Below are 27,049 nucleotides of genomic sequence, written 5' to 3'. Positions count from 1 at the left end.
CAAGCCGTTAGATTCAAACGGCCACCACACAAAATGAGCCTTGGTGCGAGATATATAACCAAAGACTGAGAGCATCCCTCACCTGTTCGATAAGGCGCTCTGAAGATGTAGCCCTTGTTGTCCAGACTGCGCCGGTAATAGCTGGCATTAAACGGCTCAGGGTCTTCCTCCCAGGTTTCTGCAGCCCTGAGATTTAAGAGCAGAAACACTGGAGCTGTAAATCTGTACATTACAAGACTCCCACTATACTTAAAGGTTCACAACTTACAGCATTCGAAGAGAATAGAGTGAGGAATAAAAACAGATGTACTGAGTGCACCTACTTGTTGGGGAACACTCTTGTAACTCCTCCATCTGATGCAGCAAACACAGCCAGGAAGCCATATCTAAATATCAGGATGAGGAAAAGAGATGCAAATCAAACCAAAATCCTATTTAGAGACAAATCTAAAAACGCAATTACTTAATCCTACTCACGTATTCAAGTCTTTATTCTTCCACACTTTCTCAACCAGCTGCCTGATGATGCCAGTGTCCAGAATCAGGTTATGGAGGAGCAAATTGTCACCTAAACATGATGAGGGGAAGATGGTGTGAGAGTTTCAGTTAAATTCACATCAGATGTAGATTTCCCGTCCCTTAAGATATTACATTTCAACCATAAAAACTGCACCGATTGAAGAGAGGATTTCTGGATATAAAATATGATAAAACACTCGGGTGAATACAAACATATCAAGTTTGGTTGTCGAAATTGGAGACACCCTCTTAATCCCAGGCAAATTCATCTACATAAGTCTATACGAAAGCTTGATGTTGGGACATATAGTGGCAACATTGATATACATCAAGTTATCTTAATAGCTTTGGCTACCCAGACAATCATTAATAGTAGCATAAACTCCTTGCTTACTATAGTTTGCCTTGAGAATTACAATCATTTAAAAGCAAAAGTAAATGAAACTTACATTGTTTGGAGTCCGGTGTCACCTTCTCCATGAGAGCAATGAAGTTGAGCAGGAACTCAGTGTTGTTGTTGGACAGTTCCAGATCATTGCAGTACTCCCTGAGGAAGAGATGAAGCATTTTAACACAGAGAAGGAAGCTAAAAACAAATACGCGTATGCAATATTTACACAATATATTTGATGTCCTTTATAGAGGGACAGGCAACACAAAGCAGGGATGCACAACGCCATATACAGTATAGGTTTCTTGATACTATAACGTGCAGCATGCATATATTAAAGCTTCATTTTCAATATGATAAGATTGCTGTCTATCAGAACTAAATATGTGTTGGAGTTCAGAGTGCAGGCATCACAATGAAAGAGTGATTTGTGTCGCTGTGGTTCAGAATTCATGGTGCAACTGTCGGCCAAGAGGATTTGATATTAAAACAGCACAAGCAATAGGATTTCAATCTTCTTTTCATACAGTTTTTGTGCAACCAAACCAGTAACCCCTTAATTTAAATGTGTACAAAAAACATACAACATAGAAGCAGCATGCAAGGAAAAGGTGGCTTAAATTATTGGTGTAATGAGATTATCTCAGGGAAGACAATGGGTAAATGCAACCATAACACAAATAGTATAAGTATATTGTTTTTATATGTTAACACAACCCAAACAATGAATGAATGAATCACAACCACTTCCACAAAGTGCACCTCAACATCACAAAAGACGTAATACGAGAAAGCAGATGATAGATTAGAAAAATGCTCACAACAAAACAATATGAAGTGCATGTCAAGACCAAACACTGATGACCATCAACGACAGCAAGCGTTCACACAGGGCTACCTGGGAGCAATGAATACATGTCCTTCAGACTCAAAACTGTTTGGCAGCAGTGATTCAAAATCTGCAACAGAAAGGGGAAAGTTATCCAGGGAGAGTGGTGGGCAGGGCGGTGGGGAGTTGTGGGTAAACAGCAGCTGTTCTTCAGAGGTGCAGGGACGCAGAAAGGAGTTTACCATAGCAACACTGAGGTATCATGGGAACACTAGCGTTAGCCAATATGGTGCCAAAAATAGAACCTGAATCTCAATGGACGACAGCTTCACTTTCACAAGCACTCACACCTTCTTTGTCTTTTTGTTCATCTCTTTGACAACAAACGTTTTCGGATTCACTTAGCATCAATCTAACATGTATTTGGATGTCTGAGAACTGACTTGCGAGACGTGGTGAGTCGGTAAGCAAGTTCTCAGACAGATTATCCACAATGAGTGCTTTTAAGATCAGGCAGGCATCAACATGGCCAACTATTGCAAGGGAGGTGGGTGACGGTCCTGATGGAAGTGGTCACCCCTCAGACTGGCAGGGGAGAGGGCTCAGAGAGACACATAATCAGAGGAAGTGCATTGCATTGTGAAGGGCATGTCAAAGGGCAACGTCTTTTCATCTGTCACAGACAAAACAGAGCACAAAGCCTCAACAGGTGAGTCTGCAACGAATCCAACGTGTTCTTATTTATCAAGACCTGTAACTGTGTACAGCAGAGGAATGACATTTTAGAGTTAAAATAGAGTGCCCAGGTAGTTTTCCGCCCACAATGCCATGCACATCCGGGGTCAGGTTTACTGAGGAAGTGCTGGGCCATCCTCTGACAGTCTGAGGGGTGAGGCAGGAGGGAGACAAGCTGATGGAGACAGGGAGTACAGAGGGACGACACAGGAGCCAGGCGGCACCCTGACACCTGACAACATGGGAGGACCTGGGTGGGCTCAGCCCGGGGGGGTCGCTCTGCAGCCAGCAACGACTCCAGCTATAGACCAGACTGCGGCAGCTAACAGAGCTTTATTATGGAGATCAATAAAGTATAGCTACCTTAAAATATTATGACCACAAGAGATCACTATTTATTACTATTACTATAATCAAAAAGCAATACTTACATGGTATGTGGAGATACAATATTATAACCAAGTTGTAGCATTGCAGTATTTCATATCAATGTTTAAGATGATTGGTTTTACCTTACCACATTATTTGAATGTTACTGCAAAAAAAATGTTTGTCTGAAAATCTGCCTAGCTATTACACAAATAAGATGGATTATAAAAATCAAATTAAAGAGCTGTCAAAACCTGAGCTCTAGTGTAAAAACTATTAAAGACATTTATTAATTAATGACACTGTAAGAAAAGACAGAGAGAGAGAGAAATCGAGAGAGAAGAAGGTGAAAAAGAAATGAAGGTAGATGAGGAAGAGAGAGAAATATGGCCAAAGAAAATGAAAGGAAATCGTGGATGAAAGAGAGAAAAAGAGAGAGAGAAAGGGGGCAGACACAACCCATTTGGAGCTTTCCACAAAAGGAAAAGGATTATGTGGGAGGACAAAAGACAAGTTTTAACAGAGAACATGAATATCTGTCTTCCTTGGTGTTTTTATTTTGCTTCTGGAGCAGTGGATAGGTGGGGAGGAGGGTGAGGACCAGAGGAGCCATCGTGAGGGATGTGGGATCTGAGCTGCAGCAAGAAGGTGAAGAGGAGGAAGAGGTAGAAGAGGAAGAGGGGAGGGAATCCTGAAGGCAAGACGGGCAGGAACAGAGGCAAGCAGGCTGGGACAGGTGAGGGAAGGAGGAGGGGGGGGCAGCAGGAAGAGGTTAAGGACGAGAGGTGTGGGAAGGAGGCAGCGGTAGGGAGTAGGAAGTAAAGGAAGGGAACGTGGACCAATATGGAGTATACTTGCCCTTGGTGTATGGCACTGTGTGGATCCATCAGAGAAGGAGCAAGAAAAGAAACAGGGGGTCGGGTGGGAAGGGGGGATCACAGACAATATTTTATTCAATTACTGTTTGAATAAAAATATTGTTTTCTTGAAAGAAAGAAACCAATTTAAGTCAAACAAGACAAGAGAAAAAAGAAATGAAGAGCAAACATCTTATTTGCAAGAGCAAACGAGGAAACAGAAAACCAACAGAGGAAAGGGAACGGAAACCTGGGAAATCCAGGAAAAGAAAAAGACTGAAGACAAAAACCAGTAATTGTGATAAATAATTATGGTCAAACATAAAAAAAGGAAAATTCAAATAAAACAGGAAAAGAGGGGAGTAACAGGGCCTGGACAAAGAATGAGAGAGACAACATGTGTCCCCATTCAGACCCACAAAAACCCAAACTCCCACATTAGGAAGCCCTTATCCCGGGCCGTGTAGGAGTTTATATACTGAATGATTCCAAAGCCGGGAAACAACTCACACAATCTAACAGAAAAAAGAATAAATAACACATAACAGAAGGAAAAATCCCCCAAAATCAAAAAAGGAGTGAAAAGCATGCGTGTTTTCACAGTTTTTCAGAACATCAAATACTTTGAACACAGATGCTTCAGAATCATTACTTGGTGGAGAAGAGGCGAGAGCATTTGGCAAAAAAAATAATAGCACAGAAGTCACCATTATTTTCACCTGAGTAACACAGTAAAACCACAGCTTTCACCTTTCTGTCCGTTCAGTTATTTTTTTCTTCAGCCAGTGTGAAGAAAAAACATCACCATTTTACAGCACAGCATGAAGACAGGAGGGGACAGGGGGCAGTAGAGGAGTCGGGGGGCTGAGGTAAGATCCTGCCTATCAGAGAGCGCACAGAGGGGGGAGTAGGGGGGGGGGGCAGCGCTGCAGGTATCTCCACTTGGACACTCCTTATGTTGAGGTTGGAGACCCAGGACAAAGGACTGGATAAGAGAATAAGGTCATACTTGGGAGAGAGAGAGAGAGAGAGAGAGAGAACGGAGGAAAGAGTGGAGAGAGAGAGAGAGTGAAGGATGCTGGGTAATCCCGGGTACTTACACTGCACCTGAAGGATCTGGTCACTCAGGTTGGCCTTGATGTGGTTTTCACTATATGTGGGCAGTACCAACCCTAGACTGATGGGACGAGGCAGACGCAGAAAATCAGACACATTATGAACGCACAAATAAACACTCCAACACACACACACACGGGTGTGCTCACTTACACACACGTAAGTACATTTACTAAGTGCTGTACTTAAAAGCTATTTTAAACTACTTATACTTTACTGAGTATTCCCATGTTCTGCTACTTTATTCTTCAACTACACAACAAACAGGTTTTAAATATTGTACTTTATTTAATCCACTGAATTTATTTGATAATTTAAGTTTTCTTTCTTTTCATAGAATATATACATAATAGATTATGCTACTAGGTAGTATGTAAAGTGATTGCAGTATGAGCTTTACCAACATTAAAGTGATTTCATCAATAATGTTAATCCTGCAATGTAATATATATATTCTAAAGGCAGATCTTACAATGTTCTTAAAAATCATTTTTACCAAATGTTTGAGGTAGGAAACACTTTAGAGGTAACAATGAAACGATGACTGGAAACAACTTTGTTAAAGAGCTACACTTACAACCACAAACAACGCAATGCATGTTAGCACTGTATAGATGAATGGGCTATAAGTTATATGTAGCGTCTGAACTGAAAAATAAATGTTATTTAACCAATGTTTCGCTCAAAAGTGCAGAATGAAGCCACTACCGAAGAGGCAGTTTTCCATCGAAGTTAAAGTCTCCAATTCAGAGGATCTTTAAGCCGAGGGCCACATAGGCTCACATCAAACAGTCAGAAAAGGCCTCGGCGCGTCCTTGATGCCGCCTGCTGCGAGACGGCCTGCGCCCATCAGTTCACAAGCAAAGACTCTGCACTTGGAGCGAGTTCACACTGTACGGTATCAAACATGCTGAATATTTGCAACACATCTCTGATTCTGTTTTTCTTTAAAAACAAAGTGATACATCTAGGGGATGAACATAAAAGAGAAATATTGGTTTCTCTTGATAGTTTGACCTACATATGCTTAATAATATTGACTCTTCCACCAAAGTAATACATTGATGGAAGAGAAAATAGAAATACAAGTCCCATCTTTTAATCTGTGGTGCCATAGAAATATAATAGAAACCAGTAAGAGGATTAATTGGAACAGATAGAAAATCAGGCTGTGACAGTATCAGGTTCAGACTGAGCCACGGCTACAGTCGACTATCTGTAATATAAAGCTAATTTAGATTTAAAGAAACATCCATCGTCATCAGTTTTATGAGCTACAACAGTCTCTAATCCCTAAATGTGGATGTATGTTGCATGACATCCGACATCAGTGAGCGTCTGGTTAGTTAGATCTGACTGTTGCAGATCACAGCAGTAACACACGATCACTGTTACTGCTGGAGTTTCCCTTCGAGTTGAAATAAATATAATTGTGCAGAGAAAGCCTCGTATGGACTCGGCCAGGACCAGGCACGCTGCCAGCAGACATAATAACAAAACACACATCGGGCATTTGTAGAACTATTGAATATCATAAACTGTAATTTGCAAAGTGTTGCCTGGAGAAAATGTCATTACGATGCAACCTCAAATGTTAAACCAAGTTAGGAAATTAATAAACTATGCAATTCATTTGTGATTATAGGACTGAAAAATGCTCCTTCATGTGTTGGAATCAAATGAATTATCTTATGCTAATATAGACATTTTATGTATGCCTTGACTCAGTGATATGTTTAGTCTGAGGCTGAGGCAGCTATAGTTAAAAAACACTGCTGGCTGATAAGTAACAGCTGTAATTAGGAAAACTGGATCATTTAAAATGGACTTCACTCACATTTTCAAGTTGCACAATCTTTTTTGGTCCGAGGTGTGGGCATGTCTGATATCAAACCTACCTGTAATCTGTACCATTCACAGGCGTCCACGTGTACGTCCGCACGGCCTCATCAATGTACCTCTGTTAACACCCAAAGAGAAATATGTAACACCGTCACATCCTCAGCACCGTCATTCAGGTTCATTACAACGCCATTCAGGAAGGTGCTACTTTGGATAATGATTGAGCCTCATGTATTGATGACTTGCCTCATCAACTGACTTAATGAGCGTCTTGATTTTCCTTTGCCCGGATTTGCCATCAATCATCTGCCGACGGATCTGTACAGAGAGAGAGGGAGAGATGCTGCAGTGTGACAAGGCAAACAGGTACATCAAAGGAAAAAGCAAATTATACAATTATACATTAAATGTATATTACATACACCGTTTAAGAATAATGATGAGGTTTCCGATTTGTTTACCTCCTCCTTGTTGCTGTCCTCCAGCTCTGCATCTAGAAAGTCCAGAGTAACGGGCTCCTTGTAGTCAAAGATCTGCACAAGAGAGAGGGCTTAACGTCAGCCATCAGAAAAAAAAACACCCAAATCTTGATTCAAAACCAGAAGTAATGTAAAGTTATTGCATGTGTGTGTAGTTGAACGCACTTTAGGTCGCAGGTTGGGATGCAGCAGAACGAAGCCATTGGGATCGATGGCAAAGGTGTAGCCGTTAGCTCCAAGCTGCACATAAGAAGAATGACGAGATGGTGTGAACTGATGATCATCAATTTGAGAGTGATAGGGTGGAACTGAGTGTACAACATGCTTACTCTGTATGTGGGCGTCTTCCTTTTGATTTCATTGATTGCAATATCCACTCCCATGACTCCGAGGATGAGCTGGTTCTGTAGGAAGAACAATTATTAGACATTTCCTGGCACTGGAGAGAATAGGAAAGCCAGTAGCTGTGCCCTGAGAGTACTAGAAACATCTCCATGCCATCTACGACTCATCACTTTGTGCTCAATATGATTAGTCTATATTTTGTACAGTCTATCTTAAACTGCAGCGGCCTCACAGCCTCAGGTCTGTGTGATCATCCCAGAGTAAATACTTTGGTCATGGATACTGAAAGCTGGATGCATCTGTGCATGATAACAGATACTACCGACGGGGGGCTGTGATGTCGGCTGTCACCTCAGGGGGGAGGTGTTGCCTAGAAGTGCAGCAGTTGGGTGGAGGCCATTGCAAACCTGATGATGGTCAACAGTGCAAAATAAAACCTGAAGCTCCACCCGTTAGTCTTTCTTGTTTGAATGACCCTATTGTGTAGCCTACACCACATGACTGACAATAAAGACACTGTTCTTACATCGTAACTAAGGTAAATGCTCATTCATATGAAGGATGAGCTGAGGTCTTGCTGTCTGCTGTGTGAGTGAAAAGGTCCAGCTGTTGCAAGTTCCATGTCCTGTGGTGCAGTGTTGATTTTACCTGAGGGCTCACAGTATCAACAGTGCGGTTGAAGACAGGCATCGTTCCAGTGATGACTAGGCCCAAACCCTGATACACATATTAGAAATCCAATTCAAATGTTGTTATGGTAAATAAAATCTCTATTAGGTGTGTAATTGAGAATCCAAATACCAAGACAACAAACACAATAAGATGCAGATAAATGTAATGACATTTTAAATGTGTTAGAATTGAGTGGATTAAAGGTGGGGACACCAAGATTTTTGTCAAAAAATAGCTTAATTCTCATAACATCACTTAAAAATGTTCATTGGGAGCATTTATTTGTGAACAGACTATTTTTTGTAAAGTTCTTCTATTCCAGCACCTACGAATTGTTATCTGGATGTGCATGCTTTTCTTCTGACATCACTACCTTTAGGATTTTATCATTATCATATACTATCCTTAAAAAAAAAGGATCAATCAAGCTTATTTTTGAAGGACATCACTTCATTTAAATAAACAATTGCTTGTGATTTACAAATTAAAAGGTAGCAGATGGACTTAGTTATAAAACATACAATGAGAAACTTTTACAGATTTAGAAATATTTATAAAAAATAGTAATCAGAAATTAAATATCTTTAGAAGTCCTCCCTCACCAGAACATCCTGGTAGACGTTGGTCCATTGCACCTGCTGCGCTTTATTCCCAGACAGCACCATGGGACGGCCCAGGACGTCCAGGTACTCCTGCAACAGCAAAAACACACATGCTGGTGTGACTAAACATAACAAACACGTATCATCAAACAAACATTTATAGTGCTTGTCATGTAGAGGTGTTAAAAGCAAAGAGCTGGAAAAGCCAACGTTCATCTGTCATAAAACTATAAGACCCTGACCGGCCTCCTCTCTGTCACCACATAAAGCAGCGGGCCGCCAGCAGCAGCATCCCCGTCCTGCGGAGCCATAAAGCCTGCAGTCCTGAGCCACTCAGGGCCGTTTCTCATCATTATGAAGGAGCTATTAAAAACACATTAAGGATGTCAGTGGCACGACATGCAAACAGGCCATTCTCCCAGAGGCCCTACTGTCATCGCCGGCACTGTGAGAATGTCCCACAGCTATTGTGATAGAGGTGAGGGGTTAAGTCTACTAGTAATACATCATATTTACTATATTCTCCTGTTCTCAGTTCCAACTCTCACAGCAGCTGAGACGCCTTTTATGAAAACAACCTATTGATTCTTGTCATGGTGTGTATTTGGTAAAATTATTGAGTGATTGACCTCATGACAAATGAAGCTACTGCGCAGTTGACAGGGACGGGAGCCTCCAGTATCCTGTTATTACGGACAGCAACACAAGATGGACTTTTATTAATCCCCGTGGGGAAATTGTTTCTCTGCATTTGACCCATTCTAGTGTTAGGAGCAGTGTGCTGCCATTTTGAACGGCGCCCGGGGAGCAGTGTGGTGAACGGTGCCTTGCTCAGGGACACCTCGGTAGCACTTGGACTTGCCGGGACTTGAACTGGTGACCTTCCAAGTCCCTATCGACTTCCCCACCACCGCCCAACATTATTATCTCATTATAATGAATGTGTCTGCAAAAAACTCAGAATTCCTCCACAGTAACCTATTCAGTGAGTTATGCCAATTCATTTATGTATCAACACAGTATATTCAAATCTAAAATCAGCATGGAAATGCAGCAGCTCTGTTGCAGTCCTATGCACATTTTAAAAACCTGTTCCACATGATACATTTCCACCCATTTTGCTGCTCAAAGGGAAACATTAAAGCAGATTTCTGACCCTTTTATCTACCCTCAATACACAAAAGGGGCACCCTCTATAAGCACGCTTCTATTTCTGTGTTAGGCTTTTGACCGTTTTTTCATCGCCTTAACAGTGAGGTGCTGACAGGCGTAACCTATTCTATTATTAGCTCAATAAAAGTCATGTTTATCGCGCCACAGGGAGATATTCCATCAGGACAATGACAGCCAGACCTTTTCACGGGATATAGGGGAAATTTTCCGCCTGGCTAGAACAATCTAGGAAACATAAAAAGTCGGCAACTGGAGATATGTGAGAGTCTAGCAGCATCCCTGTGTATTGATAAAATGCTACTGTTTTCCTGGGTAGCGTAGAAAGGGAACTCATCAGTTCCCTTTAAAGACAAACATCCTAAGGCCTGGCCTGTTGTTGTTGCTCTGCTGAACTACTGCACAAAGAAGAAATAATGAATTACATAAGTCACTTGAAACTTCTATTTCAAATAATTAAGCAGAGGCACAGAAATATATAGAATAAAGAGCTTTATCCTCAAAATGATTCCAGTCATTGCATGACTCAGGACGGAATGAATAATAATACTTTTGCCGTCTATGCGCCATCTGTTATTTGAACATTGCTATCTTAGTCAAGTGAGACCGTGTGATGAGTGTGCGCTGTTGAAGGGCAGAGTACAATTAAATAATGTGTCTTCTGGGCCTTATACAGAGAGCTGTAGTCACCCACCTTCAGAAAACTTATTAAAGTAAGTGGCAGTTCTCAGAATATAAATATGCTGGAGTTAATGGAACAGCTGACAGTATATTCTTGGGCCTGATCGCTCACCGGGATGGGGGGAGGTTGGGTCGGCTAGAGGGGGAGGAAAAGGAAGGGAGAGAGGGGGAGGAGGGGTGTGCAGTAGCCCCCCCACCACACAGCAACTGAGTCAATTTCTACAGCTGGAATGGGGTTATTCCAAGGGCCTCAAGAAGCTCGTAAAGCCTCAAGCAATAGTGTGTGTGTATGTGTGTGAGTGTGTGTGTGTGTGGGGGAGGGGGGGGGGGTTGTCAGGGCCCTGAGTGTGTGTATGTGTGTGTATGTGTGAGAAAAAGAGAGCAAGAGAAAGCGATAGAGCGTCACAGCATCCAGAAACATTCGTATATGAAAGACACAACCCTTTTTGTTGCATATCTACAATCTGTACAATTATCATCAAAGTAACTGTGAAGGAAGAATGGACAAGCTTCTTGCTTTAAGGTTTTTAACACGGCTCTAAACATGGCAGTGGCTGAGTCGGCGGCTAGCAACGGGGAAAATGGCGACGGTGTTAACCAGGGGCGAGAGATATAGAGTCATCATTTACCATGTTTGTAGTTTGAGGTGTCCTGTCAACAGTTTTACTGATGTCTATTTTTGCTGCGATTTTGCTGCGATAGCTCAAATGGCCACTGGGCAAATTGGCATAAGGGTTAGTGGCGGTGCCATAACCAGGTGTTATTATCCATTCTTGATTTGACCACATCTGCGTCAAGCTGTCAACAAATAGGAAGTATCTATTATCTACCCACACACAGACACGCAGTCTCACACGCACGGGGGATCAAACTGTACATGAAGGCAGAGAGAAACTAAACAGACAAAATATGTGATATCCTTCTCTGCTCACATTGAGAATACTCCATGAAATCCTTACATAGTAAAATCTTATTTGCAGCTACATTGATGCTATTGAGGGTGTTAACAAACCTTACATCTTAGTTGTTTTGTTGATTCATGAAGTTGTGTTAAATATCTTGTACACTCTATACACTTTACCTGGGTGTTGATTCTGATGGCTCCAATGGATGGAATTTCAAAGTAGTAACCTGGAGATCAAGAGAAGAGGATCAATACAATATTCAAACAGAACGCTTTGCATCCAGCCTGCATCACGGTGCCTGCCTGTTTCATACTCCGTCTACTTTTACAAGTAGATGTGATGGCAACAGTCACAGTGGCCATTTCTCAATGTCGAGTAAACCTGCTGCAGAGCCACTATTTAAAGTATACTATGTCATCGAGTAGCGCCGAAGGACTATTTAAATGCATGTTAAATGCCCAGCATTCAGCGCCACTCTATGACGTAGTATACTTTTAATAGTGGCTCTGCAGCAGGTATACTCGACATTGAGAAACGGCCAGTGTGTACAAAAGCGATCCATTTGTAGATTGGACTCTAATCTCTTCCATGTTATTAGGTACACGTAACGCCATCATCTCTGATGGTGTTGGGCGCAGCAGGCCTGGTCGAGCTGGTGGCCGTTGACTTCTCCACACTTGTGGTTTTGCTGTAGGATGTAAATGTAGAGGCTCATTGGAAATGCTGAGCCCCAGGCACTGCTGATTAGGAATGGAGGAGAATGACCGACTGGGTCAATAACCACGCCGCTCCCCAAGTTATTAAAGCCATGAGTGTTTATACAAAGAGCGGCAAAATGGAGACAGCATCCCCAGAATGTCAAAAGGCTGAGATGACTCACATTATTGTTGATACATTGTGCCACAGTGGTTTATGTCGAGGTTTGCTTTCTCTGTCTCATTCATTTGCACACACACACACACACACACACACACACACACACACACACACACACACACACACACACACACACACACACACACACACACACCACACACACACACACACACACACACACACACACACACACACACACACACCACACACACACACACACACACACACACACACACCACACACACACACACACCACACACACACACACACACACACACACACACACACACCACACACCACACACACACACACACACACACACACACACACACACACACACAGCTATTTGTTATAGTTTTGTATGAAGCAGTAGTTTGTCCCATTTCTTTTGGCAGCGTGCCAGAGAGAGAGGGCGTAGGGCAAAGCTTGTTGAGATGTGTAGAGAGGAAAATATAGGTGGTAACTAAAAAGGGAGATGGTAATGTAGATCTCCTCTGTGCTGTGCAGGGTAACAACAAACGGCCGCTGTGTGAGGGACAATTATGAATTGAATCAATAGCCATTTTCTCCCCGAAACTCATTTACATAAACCTCTCTAATGTTGGAATGTCATCCGTAGGTATATAAAGTCACTTGTGTGTTGTGTCTGTTTAAAACATTTAAAAAACAGAAATGTATACACGTATAGTGTACTTGATTCTGTATCAAGTGTGATTATGCATTTTCCTCTTATGTAGACAACATACATTACTCTCTACATCCAGTTTTTCCATTATAAAGCAGTGTATATTATTTGCTGCTTTTATTCTCCATTTCACCTTTTTCCAACCCTTCCTTTTCATTTTGGATTTTGTTACTCTGTGCGAGAGCATGACGAGATTGTTTCATTGTCCTCCGAGTCACAAGGAGGTTAGTGTATTCTTAAAATGAGATTGAAGCTCAAGTGAGGCAACAGCTAGCATGTCCAAGTGTCCTACGTGTGTGTGTGTGTGTGTGTGTGTGTGTGTGTGTGTGTGTGTGTGTGTGTGTGTGTGTGTGTGTGCGTGCGCGTGCGTGTGTGTGTGTGTGTGTGTGTGACTGCTGTTTGTCAAATGTGTGTGTGTGCCGGGTGAAGGGTTTGGGCCTGTGAAAGTGTCAGGGAGCTGGCACTGTTGGAGTTAGACACCAAAGAGCAATAAGTAGTGAAGATATGAGAGGACAGCTCCGTTGAGGCTGATGTGTCAACACTATTGTCTTATGTTGGCATGGCCTTCACTACCATGGTAACCACTACAGTGGTGAACAGCAGAGAGCATGTTGGCACAGAGGCGTAATCCTGGACTTTCCCCAGCCTGACAGGGAGATGGCACAGTAATCACCCTGCTACCAGACTCCTCCCGCTAATTAATAACAACTTCTGGGAAGATACTTCTGAAGCACTTGGCTCTGCGGCAATAAGCTAATCAGCAGCAGCCATTGGTAAAGGCTGCCTATACACAGCTAAAGGCCTCATAAAGGAGCAGCTTCAGACAAATTGGAACACAGAGAAACAATATTAAATCAAGCCACAATAAAGAGGTAGAGAAGTGTGTTATGGATTATGAAAAATAACTGTGTATCAAACTGAGCAACAGCAACATCAGTTTGAGTTAGGTTGGTATTGAATGAGTCAAGATGAGATTCATGCAGACAAAGCAGCTTACAGGAAGAGCGGCTAAATCACACGAGTTGTCAGACTGTTTGTCAGAGGCAGAGCTGCCTGTTTCTGGGTTATTCTAGGGACTGTGGCTGCTTTAGTTTAATAAAATATTGATTTGAACATCACATGCAGTAAAACAAACACACCTAGATAAATGAGGATGGGTTTGTAATGAGTCAGGTAGGTTTTAATATTTTTATTTTATCGTATTACTTTTAATTTTTAACAGAATACATGTTAGAAGAAGAAGAAGAGCTGAAAAAGGATAACTTTCCTCTGAGTAAAAAAGCAGTGTTGTGTTCCTCTTCTCTGGTTGCAAGATGTACATGTTTTAGGGAGGTATGGAAGTAAAGATACCAGAAAATAAGTGGTTGATAGCAGTACCAGTACATTTCCATGATTCTCGATACAAATTCAATACCACAATAAAGAACAAAATCAATCAATCCAACTAATCCTATGTTTATCAACATACACTCCTTGCAAACTGTTTTTGTCAGGAAGTGAAACATGGCATAATTCCTTCTCTATCTTTTTTATGTTACTATGGAATTATCTCCTTCAACTGTATTTATCCAAGTTTTTTCCCCAAAATATTTGACAATATATTAAGTGAACACAACAGGTTATCATATAGTTCGTTAACTTTTGCCCAATAGTTATTTTGCTGAATAGAGATTGAGTCAACAATTGAGTCATAATTCAAGTCAACACAACTTCAGTACACTGGCTGCTAACCGCTAACGTTAACTAGCTTTCCTTCTGCTGAATTCAACACTAATTGAATAATTGTTTGTATACAATGTAGCATTATGATGATTTGTCAACAGTCAGTTTACACATTTTCCATAGGAGTCAGTGTAATATAGTATTGAATTCAAAACATTAAAGGCGTGTTTACGCTGTTTTAGTGGAGCTTTAAAGTTCGAGGCATATAGGCTGCAAAGTGCATAAGGAAGTTATTGTTAGGAAGTCCTGACCATGTTTACAGTATTGCTCAGAAGTATCAAATTGACGTTGAGTATGATGAAAAAATGTGTCTATACTGTGTATAAAGTTGCTATCAGAAGCAATGTGGAAAGGAACAACCAACCATCTAGCAACATGATTTCCTATTTTATAACATACAAACATGCTTTGATAAACAACTCTTCGGCACATACCTTTATTGGCACAAGCTATCCACTGCAAAGGGGTTACATCGTAATTATGCTGGCCAACAGAGAAGGTGAACACACGTACCTGGATGAAGAAAAGACAAATGGAGAGTCATAGACAGTTAATAGAGCAAAACAATACCACTCAAACCTCCTCATGGATGGCAATAAGGTCACTTTCATGTGACAATTACAATGCATTCCCTACTCTTTAGTTGATAGATTAGCCTACCAGTCAACTCACACAAGCTTCTCTTTCTAGACTGCAGTGAAAGAGATGTCAAACTGCAGATTATTGTCTGTGTGACAGCAGCCGTCATGAGGGAACTGGATAGTAATGGATGTAAGAATAAATATTTGTGGGGCTGTGAAGTGGGGAGAGGAGCGGGTGGCGTGAAAGACTGACAGGAAGAAAGATGAAAGCCAGTATCTATTGGCTGTAATTTCTATACTCTGATGATAAAGTGGCTAATTAGTCAGCAGGTCAGAGCTGTTAACACCAGCAGCAAAACGACAAAAGACATGAGAGGAGAGAAAGAAAGGCAAGGCAAGGCAAGTTTATTTATATAGCACTTTTCAACACAAGGCAATTCAAAGTGCTTTACAAAAAATGAAAGAGATTAAGAAAATGGCATTTAAAATCAGTCATTAAAAAGAAAAGCTAATAAAATAAACAGAAAGAGAAACAGACAGAAGGAGAGAGTAGAAGAAAGGCCAAAGAGATGAAAAAACGGAATCAAAATGGACAAGAATAAAGCTTGGAGAGGATGTGTGTGCACAGATTGGACTGCTTGGCATGTTGGACAGGCTAACCAACACAACTGCCTCTGCTATAATGAGACAACGTCAGCAGAATATGGTGGGAGAAAGGGAGGGAGAACGGGCCTCCTAAGACAGTTTTTGGACATGCATGATCTCTCGGGCTGGCAGAGCGATGGAGACGGGGAGATAACAGCCTTTTGGGGGAGACTCACTGTTTTGTTGGGCCAGTTGTACTTCTCAAAGATGTCCTGAGCACGATCCTCACCGCCATCTGTAAACATCATTATCATCTTATTGCAGTTGGCCCTCGGGGCACTGCTCTCCTGTGGCACATGAACAGGAAGAGGAACGGACAAAGGTTAGGGAATATGCACGAAAGTGATCATGCTGACATGTCATTTAAAACTGTTTGTGTAGTATATCAGAGAAGCAAAGAGGAAGCTAACAAAATACAAAATATATCTATATATTTGTTAATCATAAAAGTCAAACCTTTTGTTTAGCTTTTTTATAAAGTTTCATAGTTGATTCCTCCCTTATACTGTATTATCATCATTGTAATATTTGCATTTTAACAATACAACATAACTCTAGCGTTACATTTGATTTCAGCACTATATGCTCATAGCCAGGCACAAGTCTTTAGCATTCAGCTTTGATAGCAACTCCCCTGCCTGCCTGCCTGCACAGCAGCTGCCATTGATATGCAGGCCAGAGGCATGTCAATCTGACAAGATTCTAATAAAGATAAATAATATTGCTACAATTACATATTTTTATTGTGCTTCTGCCACCAATCATGGGAGTGAGTCTGCCACAGACAGCGATTAAACAGGCCTTTTTATTTCTCATTCTGCTGGCAAGTGAAGGTGCGGAGAGGGGGTTGGAGGGGGGCAGCTGGCACTTGGCTCTATGCCTCCAAGCCCACCAGAGGAATATAAAGTGTCTGTGGCTGATCTCCTCTGGGCTGCGCTCATCAATCATCCCATCAGAGCCCATTAGGGTGGCAGCCTCTTAAAATACACAGCAGCATACGGCGCTGAGGCAGCACCTGTGTGAGAGCACGTGGACGCCCGCTGCTGACAGACCTCAGCGCGGCGCTGGCTGCTGCAGCGTTAGCGCCGCTCCATCGCAACAGCAGTTATTACCAGACCTAGCTTCGACAATGACAGAACTCTGGAAATGTCTTATACAAACCTGGACCACTCACTGTCAGCAGCGTTTATCACTGCTAATTCAGATAGAATTAACCGGATTTGACAGGATGTGTAATAACATGCTGGAGCTTCAGTACAGAGTTCCAGCGCCTTATTGAAGGCTTTTCTAGAGGCACATAGACAAACATTCACCCTTGCATTGCCCTTCTCTAAAAGGCTTGTTGGCTCTTACATTGAGAAGCTGTTCAAAGGCAAATGTGAAGCCAGACTTGTAATCTGTGGTTCCTTTGGCAGTCATATCACAGACAGCCTTCTTGAAGATTTTTTTGTTCCGATTATTGGCTTGGACCAAAGTCCTGAAGCATGGAACGACTGCTACAGCCTTCTCATTGAACTAGAATGGGGAAATGCAAACACAGACATGAACATATTGTATGTGTATATTAAAAATGCAAAAATACCACCAAAAGAAATCTGTCCAAATGTTGTAAGACTCTGTATATCTGTGTGTTTCTGTGTATGTGTGCATAGGCCATGGCGGCAGGATGCATACAGGGGTGTGTGCAGATGTAAGCTGCCCTGCGACTCTCTGGCTGGCAGTAAACCCTGGTAATTACAACTTTCCACACAAAGAACAGGTGCACCTGAAACGCCATACAAGCCACCGAGCAGAAACCCGGCCAAGGTAATATCATCTGTCTGATCTCATCCACCAAATTATCCTAAAACTGTGTGTGCAGGTTTGTGTGAGGAGTATGGATGTGCATGTGGGGTTTATTTTTCTGCTTGTGTGCAGTGTCTATATGAGAAGACAATATTAGCAGCTACAGTGTGTCTGTAATAGCAGGTTTCAAATGCTGTTTCCTTTTGAAGGTCAACTACAAAATCTACTGACATTTTCATGACAGATTGATGTAAAACATTATGTTTGCGAGAAAAGATGACATTTCTCATGGGTTGGTGTTGTGCCATATTTAAATTGTCAGCCATCGAAATCAAAAACACAAAAGCATTGAGAGCTACATATTCAATATTCATCAATGTCACTTCTTAATATCACATTCTTGTGTCTTAAAATACTTGGAATAACAGTAGCTATGTAACAAGATGTAGAACAAACTGGTTTCATCGATGATGCCTAAAGAAAAAAAAAAAATCCTTTGAAATAAATCTCTCTTATCATGACTAATTATATCGTCATAACAACATTGAGGCCACGGTTTGTCATGAGTAAAGGGCTGAAACACTTAGATACCAGAGGCGGTGATTGTTGATTATTTTCAGTTAATTTTTGGTTGTTTATGTCTTTGTGTTTGCAAATAATTCACAGCAAGCTTTTGCAAGCCTTCACTTCTTTAGTGGGGTGAAAATCTGATGCATTCCCACCCAGATTACCATGCTCATTTATTGCTCTTAGAGCTAGGATTTAGAGGCATACAGTGGCTAAGAGCAATGGATTAGGAAGGATTACCGAAGGAAGTCTCCAAACAGAGCCACCACCCAGAGCATGGATGTGTGTGTGTGTGTGTTATCTGTCCTGTAATATAGGATAACGTTAATGTTGCCCTAAACATAAGTCCTAATAGAAAACTTAGCAATCAGCAGACAGGGAAAGAAAGAGTCGGCACAATCCCGGACGGACAACGGTGGTAATACGGTGGTAGTGAATACACTATAATGAGGGAAGTGCAGTATTTCCACTGCCGGCAAATAACTGGGGGCAGTAAAAGCACACTGCGGTGTTTACTGCTTGATTATAATTTATTAATGAATATGAACAATATTTGTGATTGGTGCTTTCAGGAGTGATTTTTAGCATTAATCACAAATCATGATGAAAGCTACTACTTACCTTAGCCACATTCACATAGTCGTCGTCTGATAGAGTTTCCAGCATATTAATTACGGAGTTTTTCATCAGCTTCAGAGTGAGTCCGCTAACACTGCCACTCCTGAAGAGAAAACACAATGAAGCACTTAGCAGTGCAGTGATATTAGATACAGCACATTTTCCTAATATGTAAAAAACTGGTTTCGTTCTCACTAAATCCTTTTATGTTTAGGAAAACATTTCATAATTACATCTGAATGTTTTAGATGGTGTTAAGACAGTAAGTGGACTTCAATGATTGTGAATAAATGATCAGATGTGCTATAACTTGAGGCTGTCCTCAGACCAACAGGTGGCACTAGCGCCCTTTGAAGGAGACATCCACTCCCGCCAGGGGGAAATGTTGAAGGATGAGGCAGTGAGAGAGACTGAGGATACTCACACATCCACAATGATGACCATGTCCTTTGGAGAAGATGCACCCTGAATATACCTGTACAAAAGACACAAAGAACGGACTTTAATTTAGTTCCATAATCTTTGAGAATTGCAGTAAAGAAAGGAGTCAAAATCACAATGAGCTGAGCCATGATAATATGGAGCGACCATGGCTGAGCCCACTTAAGCTACGGAATACTGCAAAGGCTTATGTGCTTAGAACAGTTAATAAGTTGTGCTATATACTTGTGTTGGCTACAGCTACTGTCGAATGACTTCAATAGAGATACTCCTCTTTACTGAATAACAATGCCCACTCTAAATAATTACTGCATAAGCCAAAGTAATTGCTAGTTTATGGTCTCAGTATATAATAACTAATTAACAAAAAGTGGCCTGCACTGAGCTGTGTAGCCTCCTAAGCACACAAGCCATCACTGTAGAGCCAAGTTCTAAGTCTAAAAGGTGTTACACCTTATATATTGTCTATAAACAGAAGATTCATGCAATTGTTTATGAGTACCAATAACCCAAATATCTTTTTTAAAAAGGGATGACATTTATGCGTTATGTGTTTAAGAGGTTTTTAACATTCAGATATTACCATTTTGCTATTTAATAAAAGAAATTGCAGAATTTACTAGTTTCTTCTTTCTTTCAAATTAGATTTTTCTTTAAGAACCTACCAACAGGTTGACATACTATCTCAAATAGTTATTTCCAAACCAAACCTTACTTTCTTGTAGTGAAGTAATCTTACTTGCACTGCCCTACTTAAGCGTTTAGGATACTGACATTTTATTTCAATAAACAGAAGTACCAACTTTTGTAATAAAGAGAAATAAGAAACATGTATGACTTAAAATGAACATAAATTACTTTTAAATTGTATTGCAGTCACCCTATGCAGACCTTATACATAGTCACTTGAAATGTGTATACACTTCTAAAGGAGATGCCTGAGTTGTGTTGACCTGTGCTGTGGAGAGTCTGTGCTGAGCTAAGTACTCTCAGTAAAATAAAATAGCTGACGTTCAGCTCCTTTGATGACTTATCAGTTGGGCGTCAAACACATTATTTACCCTGGCAGATCCTTTGTTGGGAAGAGAGACAAGCTGTTTAAGACCATTATGCTACTGCAGCAAAGCAACTACTAAAATAGGGCTGTTCCGTTTCTGTGTCATGCCCGGCACAGCGGAGGCCCATAAGGCAGAGACTAGCAAAGCCAGACATATTGTGTCCTGGAAAAGGCGCGCACATAGCATCTGTCCACAGTTGATAGAGGATGACATACAGTGGAAATCAAAAATTCCTTCGTTCTGTTCCAGTGGCAATTAAACTCACATTTACACCTGATACAAAGAGAGCTGAGATTGATGGACATTGTAGGCTTTTTCTATGGGGAAGGGGGAGGGGGTTTTCAAATGTGAGTACTAGTTTGACATTCTGAGGAGTGAGCAGGCAAGCAGTTAGCAGCAGTCATCGGCAGAGGCAGAGTAATCATCAGGGGTCTCTTTCTGCTGATTATCAGCTGTTCCGCTGAGTGTGGAGAGAAGCCAGCTGCCTGTGGGCCAGAGAGGCTCTTTTCTTATGCCCGGCCAAGCTGATACGGAGGTAGAGCCACAGAGCCCTGGTGGGCTTCACCACCGCTCCCACAAGTCTCACCGCTCCCACTCACTGGCAGGAGCCACTCCAACCTGCAGCACAACCCCTGACCCGTGTTGAAATAACGCCCCTCAGCACACTGCCTGGGCTGGCCAAATCCGTTTTTCAGACACAACCTGGGCCCCGCTCTGCTGAAAAGCTGCCTGAAAACCCCCCAGATAGAACAGGGACTCGGCACCGGCACTGCATTGCAAGAGGACGATTAACTGAGCATGTCCAAAGTGAACACGGGCAAAATGTATGTGTATGTGAGAGAGAGAGAGAGAGAGAGAGAGAGAGAGAGAGGAGAGAGAGAGAGAGAGAGAGAGAGGAGAGAGAGAGAGAGAGAGAGATAGAGAGAGAGAGGAGAGAGAGAGAGAGAGAGAGAGAGAGAGGTGGGGGGGGGGAATCCAATTATTTTCAATAATAAAAAATGTCACATCAAAGGTAGAACTTCTGCAGCCCTCCACAACTGTGTGGCGTATGAAATCAGGTCTGGAACCATGAGGCATATTGGCATGCATGACTTTTATCAATTTAATTACTGAAATCTTAATTTGAGGGAGTGAGAGGGAGAGGGGGGTGGTGGGGGCGCTGAGACTCCACACAGTGGCGGCTTCTTTCCTTCGAGTGGATGGGGTCTGTAAAAGCGGTCATCGATGCAGGACGGGAACTCGGTCAAAATGTGGCCCACGTCTCCACTCCCCCAGGCTCAAGGAGGGAGACACCCCTGCTGGAGATTGAAGGAGGGTCATTTGGTGACGCTTGGTGCCTGCAAACAACCTGCAGGATTTCATTAACTTCTCTGATCAGTTTCTCATAGAGGAGAATAGTCCTTAAATGGGACTTTGAGGGGGCCAAATGTTAATTATAAGGCAATGCAGTCTTCTATTACTAGTCGTCATTATAGGTCATCTTCCACAGCTCCAATGTAAACTCTCCCAATTGAGAACTGTGCTAGCGTTGGCCCTAAAATTTTCTGAGAAACTATCCCTTTCAAGTAGATCATTTCTCTCAAACTGTGAAAGAAGCAGCATTGATCATCAGTAATGGAGTTTAGGAGGAATGTGTGAGCAGTGATGGAGTAGAGGGGAGTAACACATGAGCCAGGATAGCGTCACTCAACACTGAAAGTATAGTGCTGCCATGGCTGATTCTCCCCACAGATTGTCTTGGTGTATCAGCGCTGCTCCCTTTCCACTGCCTAAATTACAAATGAATTTTCTCTGTGCCTCTCAGCAGAGAACATCAGGATCAGAGAGTGCGGGATGGAGTCAAGGATTTTCAGTCTCCAGGCTGATATGCGGTTCTGACGGATACAAATCTGGAATTGAGGCAGGTATCAGTGTATAATCTTCCACATTTTGACTCATGGATCCAGATGTGTTGTTTCTGCATGGATTCCAGTCAGTAATTACCTCTCAGCTTCTGCCCACTGATGCCATTCTTTCCCTGTCATTACCCAGACTCCTGCGTGCCAAGGCCAGGTGACAAGCAGATGGGCCTGGCTGGTGCTGAACTGAGCCCCGTCGCCCATTCTGTTGCACCGCGACACAACCATCAGCCATCAGCCGGCAGACACAACATATCAGCCTGTGGTCTCTCTGTCTGCTCTCTCTCTTGTGGCTGGTATTGAACCACTGGGGCTGAATCATAGCTAGTGAGAGCAGTTTATTTCAGACATCTCATTAACATATGACAATGTGTCAGTCATGTTGGTGCTTTTCTTTGAGGGCAGCTCTTTACAGAGCATAAACTAATGGAAAATTCTACGTGATTTCAATATATTGGTTTATACCTGTCTATAATGTTTAGTAATATTCAAGTGAAACCTTACTTCACAAGAACAATGGTGGCTACTTTGTTGACCATGCAAGTTTATCTGCCAGGTGGATAATAACCAGTTTCAGACACGGTCCAGCTATAGTTATCACACGTTTTTTTTAATGAATACTCAATACTCAAGTGTATAATGCAAATTAATATTTTAATCAAAACCGTGCTGTTTGTTTTTCTGTAAAATATACATTTACATCAACCGTTCACAGATGATGCCTTACATCTTTTACAGCCGATCATTATGTTACTCACCAAAGCACTTATAATTAAAGTCAGTTTTCAAGCAAAAATGCTTCTCAAGTGTGAAGAATGACTGATTTTTTCGATTTGGACAGTTAAGCAGACAACACAAACTAAATGTAATCATCACCTCAAAAAGCTTATGAAATCTGATTAATTGATAAGGGAAATGATCCTTGAGCAAAGTATATACACGATGCACCGTAACAGCAGATATTTGTGAATGCCCGAGATTAAGTAGCCAATGCCATTTTTTATTTATGGTATATTATTAAACCGATACATTGAAGATCTGGCTACACAGCATTAGTGACTTGTAGGCCCATAAGAAAATACCAGAGAGCCATAACGGACAATATATATGTCACGATAAAAACGTGCACATATTATCACAATATGTAAAGTCCTACACGTGCGTGGAGTAGACATCTGCTCTTTACACCGAGGTGGAACGAGGTCTCGCTCCAAATGAGAAGATTAAAGCAGCCACATTGAGAGCCATGCCACCTTTACAACACGCCACCACCTGCCATCACTCTAAAAGAAATGCATTATACAAGCAACGAACACAATGACATATTCTGCGTTGGGATGATTGTATTTTTTTTCCTTTAGCAGCAGTCTGGTGAAGGAATCTCATTGGAATTCATGAAATAGTTGTATCATGGAGCAGCGCTGAAAAATCAATACATTAACTCTGCCGGGGGGCTAACTCTCTCAGGAGATTGTGTTTATACACCCTGACCCATTCAACAAAGTGTTGTGTATTACATTTAAAATTGAAGGAATGATCTGTCACATACATTTCCCCCGGTTAGTGTGCAGCTAATGCTAACTTTGTGTTAACAGTTGTGTGTGTTTTACACTTGTCCATTGTATAAATAATAGGTGAATGTGTTAGTTCACTTGAACATGTACATTTCCTTTACAGTTTGTGCTCTGATATGCATCCATCATGTACAGTTAAAGTAAGCAAAGTAACAGCAGAATAATGTGAGAACTGTATGTAACAGAGAGACAGCGAATGTGTGTGTGTGTGTGTGTGTGTGTGTGTGTGTGTGTGTGTGTGTGTGTGTGTGTGTGTGTGTGTGTGTGTGTGTGTGTGTGTGTGTGTGTGTGTGTGCATGCTCACATATGTGTGTGGATTTGTGCTGTGCTGATGGGCTTATTATTTTATGGACTACTGCTCTCTTAGTGCTCCTGTGGATGTGGCAGGCGAATAAAGATTGAATTAAGATTAGAAAAATATAGGAGGACAGCGCCCAGAGAGCCTGCAGGAGAAAGAGATGTAGTCTGCCATTTATTTATTCCACTTTCTGTTGATTATTGGAAGTGTTGGTACCAAGGTTCATATTTCCATATTTCCGGTTATGCCCAAAACGAACACATAACATTTTAGAATCAATTTAACGAACACTATTCCTTTTGGCAAAAAGCACAGAATATTAAATTAGTCATGCATATTCGAATACATCAGCATCAATTATTATTTGACAAGTACAAGTCTGTTATTGTTGCTCTTTGAGATGGAATAAGTAGTCCCCAGCTGTGTCTATCACCTTAGGTTCAAATCAAAATGTAATTGGAAATATTTTTATTTGGATGCTAAAGCCTGGTGTCACCTTTAATCCAATAACTAAGAAAACACTGGTCTTTCTTTTGCATCTGCTTCCACCTGAAGCAGTGTAAAGAGATTTAAAGAAGAAGACACTGGAAATTGTATTTTGGGGAGCCTCAGCTTCCAGGATAAAACAGCAGTGTTAATATTTACAAAGAGGTTGGATTTACTTTTTGAAGAAATCAATATGTGATATAGCATACATGCTGTTGGGAACTGGGAGGTAATGGGATCTTTGCAATGCTTGGCTGACAGGTCTCCACGCCTGTCTCTGGTTATTTCTCTCCTCGCCCCTTTGCTTCTCCCCCTGCCTCACTTCCCCCTCTGCTTCGCTTCCCTTGATAACACGAACAGACATTATAATGGACAAATGTTAATAATTAATGTCAGAGCAATTGGATACAATTAAGTGTGTTGACTGGACCATTAATTTTCCTGGGGATGTTGGTGGGGGAGCAGACGGGAACAGAGCCCATCTGTGGAGTCAGGCTGCCCTCCAATCTTTACCCTCAGAGGCTCACCTCCACAGCTTCGGCCAGGTCAGCCTCGCCGCCATCCATCCGTCCCAGGAAAGCTACAGGTCTATTACGCTACAAACTGGCCGTGAATCCTGGCCCCTGCTTTCACTCTCCAGTGGCTATACTCCAGTATCTATCTGGCATATCTGCTCATGTGATCTGATGTATCAGGGAGTTTGTGAGGGGGGGACTGCTGAGGGGTGTGTGGGAGGTAATATGTGAGATCTGTATGTGCTTGGACATTATTGACTGTACATTAATTTAAAATGGTTTTGGCTTGTATGTTGTTCAACCCTATATGTTTGTCCTTAGCAATTGTTTTGACTTATTTGGGCAAAATCGTACTTGACACTTAAATGTATCTTATTTCCGCAGTGACAGAATTCAATGGTGTTTTAAATTGTATCTTTTATTATGAACTCAGCATCGTGAATTATACTGGATGGAATCAGTGATTGCATCGTTCTAAACCTAATATAAATATATACATTAATATCAATTATAAGCGAAAAAAACTGATCCAACATCTTAAATGATTTTTATCTTATGGTGGTCAGGGTCAGATAACTTGCTGTGTGTCTGACATTATGCAGAACACTCATTATAGAGCACTAAGCATTATGCTGTAATTATAACTTGTGGTCTAGTGTCTTGTATCGATTATCAATATGCACGCTTCAGTCAGGCACCCGGCAAGTAGACGGTGCGTCTCTCAGCAATGCCGGCTCTCAGACGTCATCCAACTGTTGAAACACCTTTTTCCTTTTCTTTTTTAAACAAGCAAAAAACACACAGCAGCTGAAGTGTATAATTAAAGTTCCTATTACGTCCCACAAAAAGTGAGTAGAATTTAAATATCAATTTGATTTTATTATAAGTGTTGTGCATGAGTGGTGTTCATCTTCGCATCTGTTGTTTCTGTCCTCGTGACGGAGGCTGCTATCTCATGCAAGCACACATGACGGGCGTAGCTAACCCCTGTTGACTGTTTTTGTAAGGCGTGTGATTGGCCGTCCGCTCTGCAGAGTGTCAGTCGAGGAGACAGCAGTTAGACTATAATCACACACGGCTGACCTGACATATCATGACACTCCCTGCCCCGCAACTCAGCACTGCTGGGCACAAGTTGCTAAGCAACGGGCCAAAGACATTTCAAAGGCTCTGACATCTAAAAAAAAAGCTCGACAGGAGTGACAAACATGGAAGACCAGGGGGGAGACAAGGTGTTCCTGCAAACATACGCCTCCTCCTCTGTCCAACCTTGTCACACTGTCGCTCAGCAGCCGCTCTCATCTTTCTGCTTCCTTGTTCCTTCCTGTCTCCGGGAGGAGTCCCCAAGTCAAAACATGTGTAAGAGAATTAAACTCGGGTGTATTATGGTTGTATCGCTGACAGATCAGAGACAGAATTCATGTTTTAACTCATCCTGCTACACACTGCCTTGTGTTTTCCAGAATTTCTCATGTTTACGCTGTTGGCTTCTGTGACAGTGAAGCACTGGGGAGACTTCTGTTGTTAGCTTCATTAAACTGTCAGGGAACACCTGGATACAGGGAGGTACAGTAATAGGCGATCACTTTTCATTTTACTGACTCAAACAAAGGATAAAACAGTACAACCACAACTTGATGAAGGAGGCTGTAAACTAAATCCATTTAAATGTTTGTTTCTTCTGATGTTGTTTTTGTTTGTTTGATTCCTTTAAACATTTTTGTTATGGAATATATCTTTATGTGTATTTAAAGGGTATTTATTTATAATGCTTTTATAACCAGTGCT

The 27,049-nt window shown here is 41.7% G+C and overlaps 1 protein-coding gene across 7 annotated transcripts in view; it reads right to left on the bottom strand.

Annotated features, from left to right (window-relative positions):
- Positions 1-27,049, bottom strand: part of cacna2d2a (calcium channel, voltage-dependent, alpha 2/delta subunit 2a) — a 134,894-nt gene that overhangs the window by 7,835 nt on the left and 100,010 nt on the right. For 5 of the 7 annotated variants that reach the window (XM_034219021.1, XM_034219022.1, XM_034219025.1 and 2 more), the window contains 20 exons: positions 19,416-19,466; positions 18,995-19,094; positions 17,375-17,536; positions 16,198-16,308; positions 15,230-15,308; positions 11,689-11,738; positions 8,757-8,846; positions 8,131-8,199; positions 7,467-7,541; positions 7,303-7,377; positions 7,120-7,191; positions 6,905-6,976; positions 6,715-6,776; positions 4,801-4,877; positions 3,702-3,716; positions 1,809-1,869; positions 969-1,066; positions 478-568; positions 324-386; positions 83-186 (listed from right to left, as the gene is read on the bottom strand). In XM_034219021.1, coding sequence (XP_034074912.1) covers positions 83-186; positions 324-386; positions 478-568; positions 969-1,066; positions 1,809-1,869; positions 3,702-3,716; positions 4,801-4,877; positions 6,715-6,776; positions 6,905-6,976; positions 7,120-7,191; positions 7,303-7,377; positions 7,467-7,541; positions 8,131-8,199; positions 8,757-8,846; positions 11,689-11,738; positions 15,230-15,308; positions 16,198-16,308; positions 17,375-17,536; positions 18,995-19,094; positions 19,416-19,466 — 1,577 coding nt within the window. The remainder of the gene's footprint in view (positions 1-82; positions 187-323; positions 387-477; positions 569-968; positions 1,067-1,808; positions 1,870-3,701; positions 3,717-4,800; positions 4,878-6,714; positions 6,777-6,904; positions 6,977-7,119; positions 7,192-7,302; positions 7,378-7,466; positions 7,542-8,130; positions 8,200-8,756; positions 8,847-11,688; positions 11,739-15,229; positions 15,309-16,197; positions 16,309-17,374; positions 17,537-18,994; positions 19,095-19,415; positions 19,467-27,049) is intronic. The other 2 variants (XM_034219023.1, XM_034219024.1) reach the window with 1 other exon arrangement.

Source organism: Gymnodraco acuticeps, unplaced genomic scaffold (assembly GCF_902827175.1).
Source record: "Gymnodraco acuticeps unplaced genomic scaffold, fGymAcu1.1, whole genome shotgun sequence".
NCBI classification, from domain to species: domain Eukaryota; kingdom Metazoa; phylum Chordata; class Actinopteri; order Perciformes; family Bathydraconidae; genus Gymnodraco; species Gymnodraco acuticeps.
This window is presented reverse-complemented; position numbering and strand designations above follow the sequence as displayed.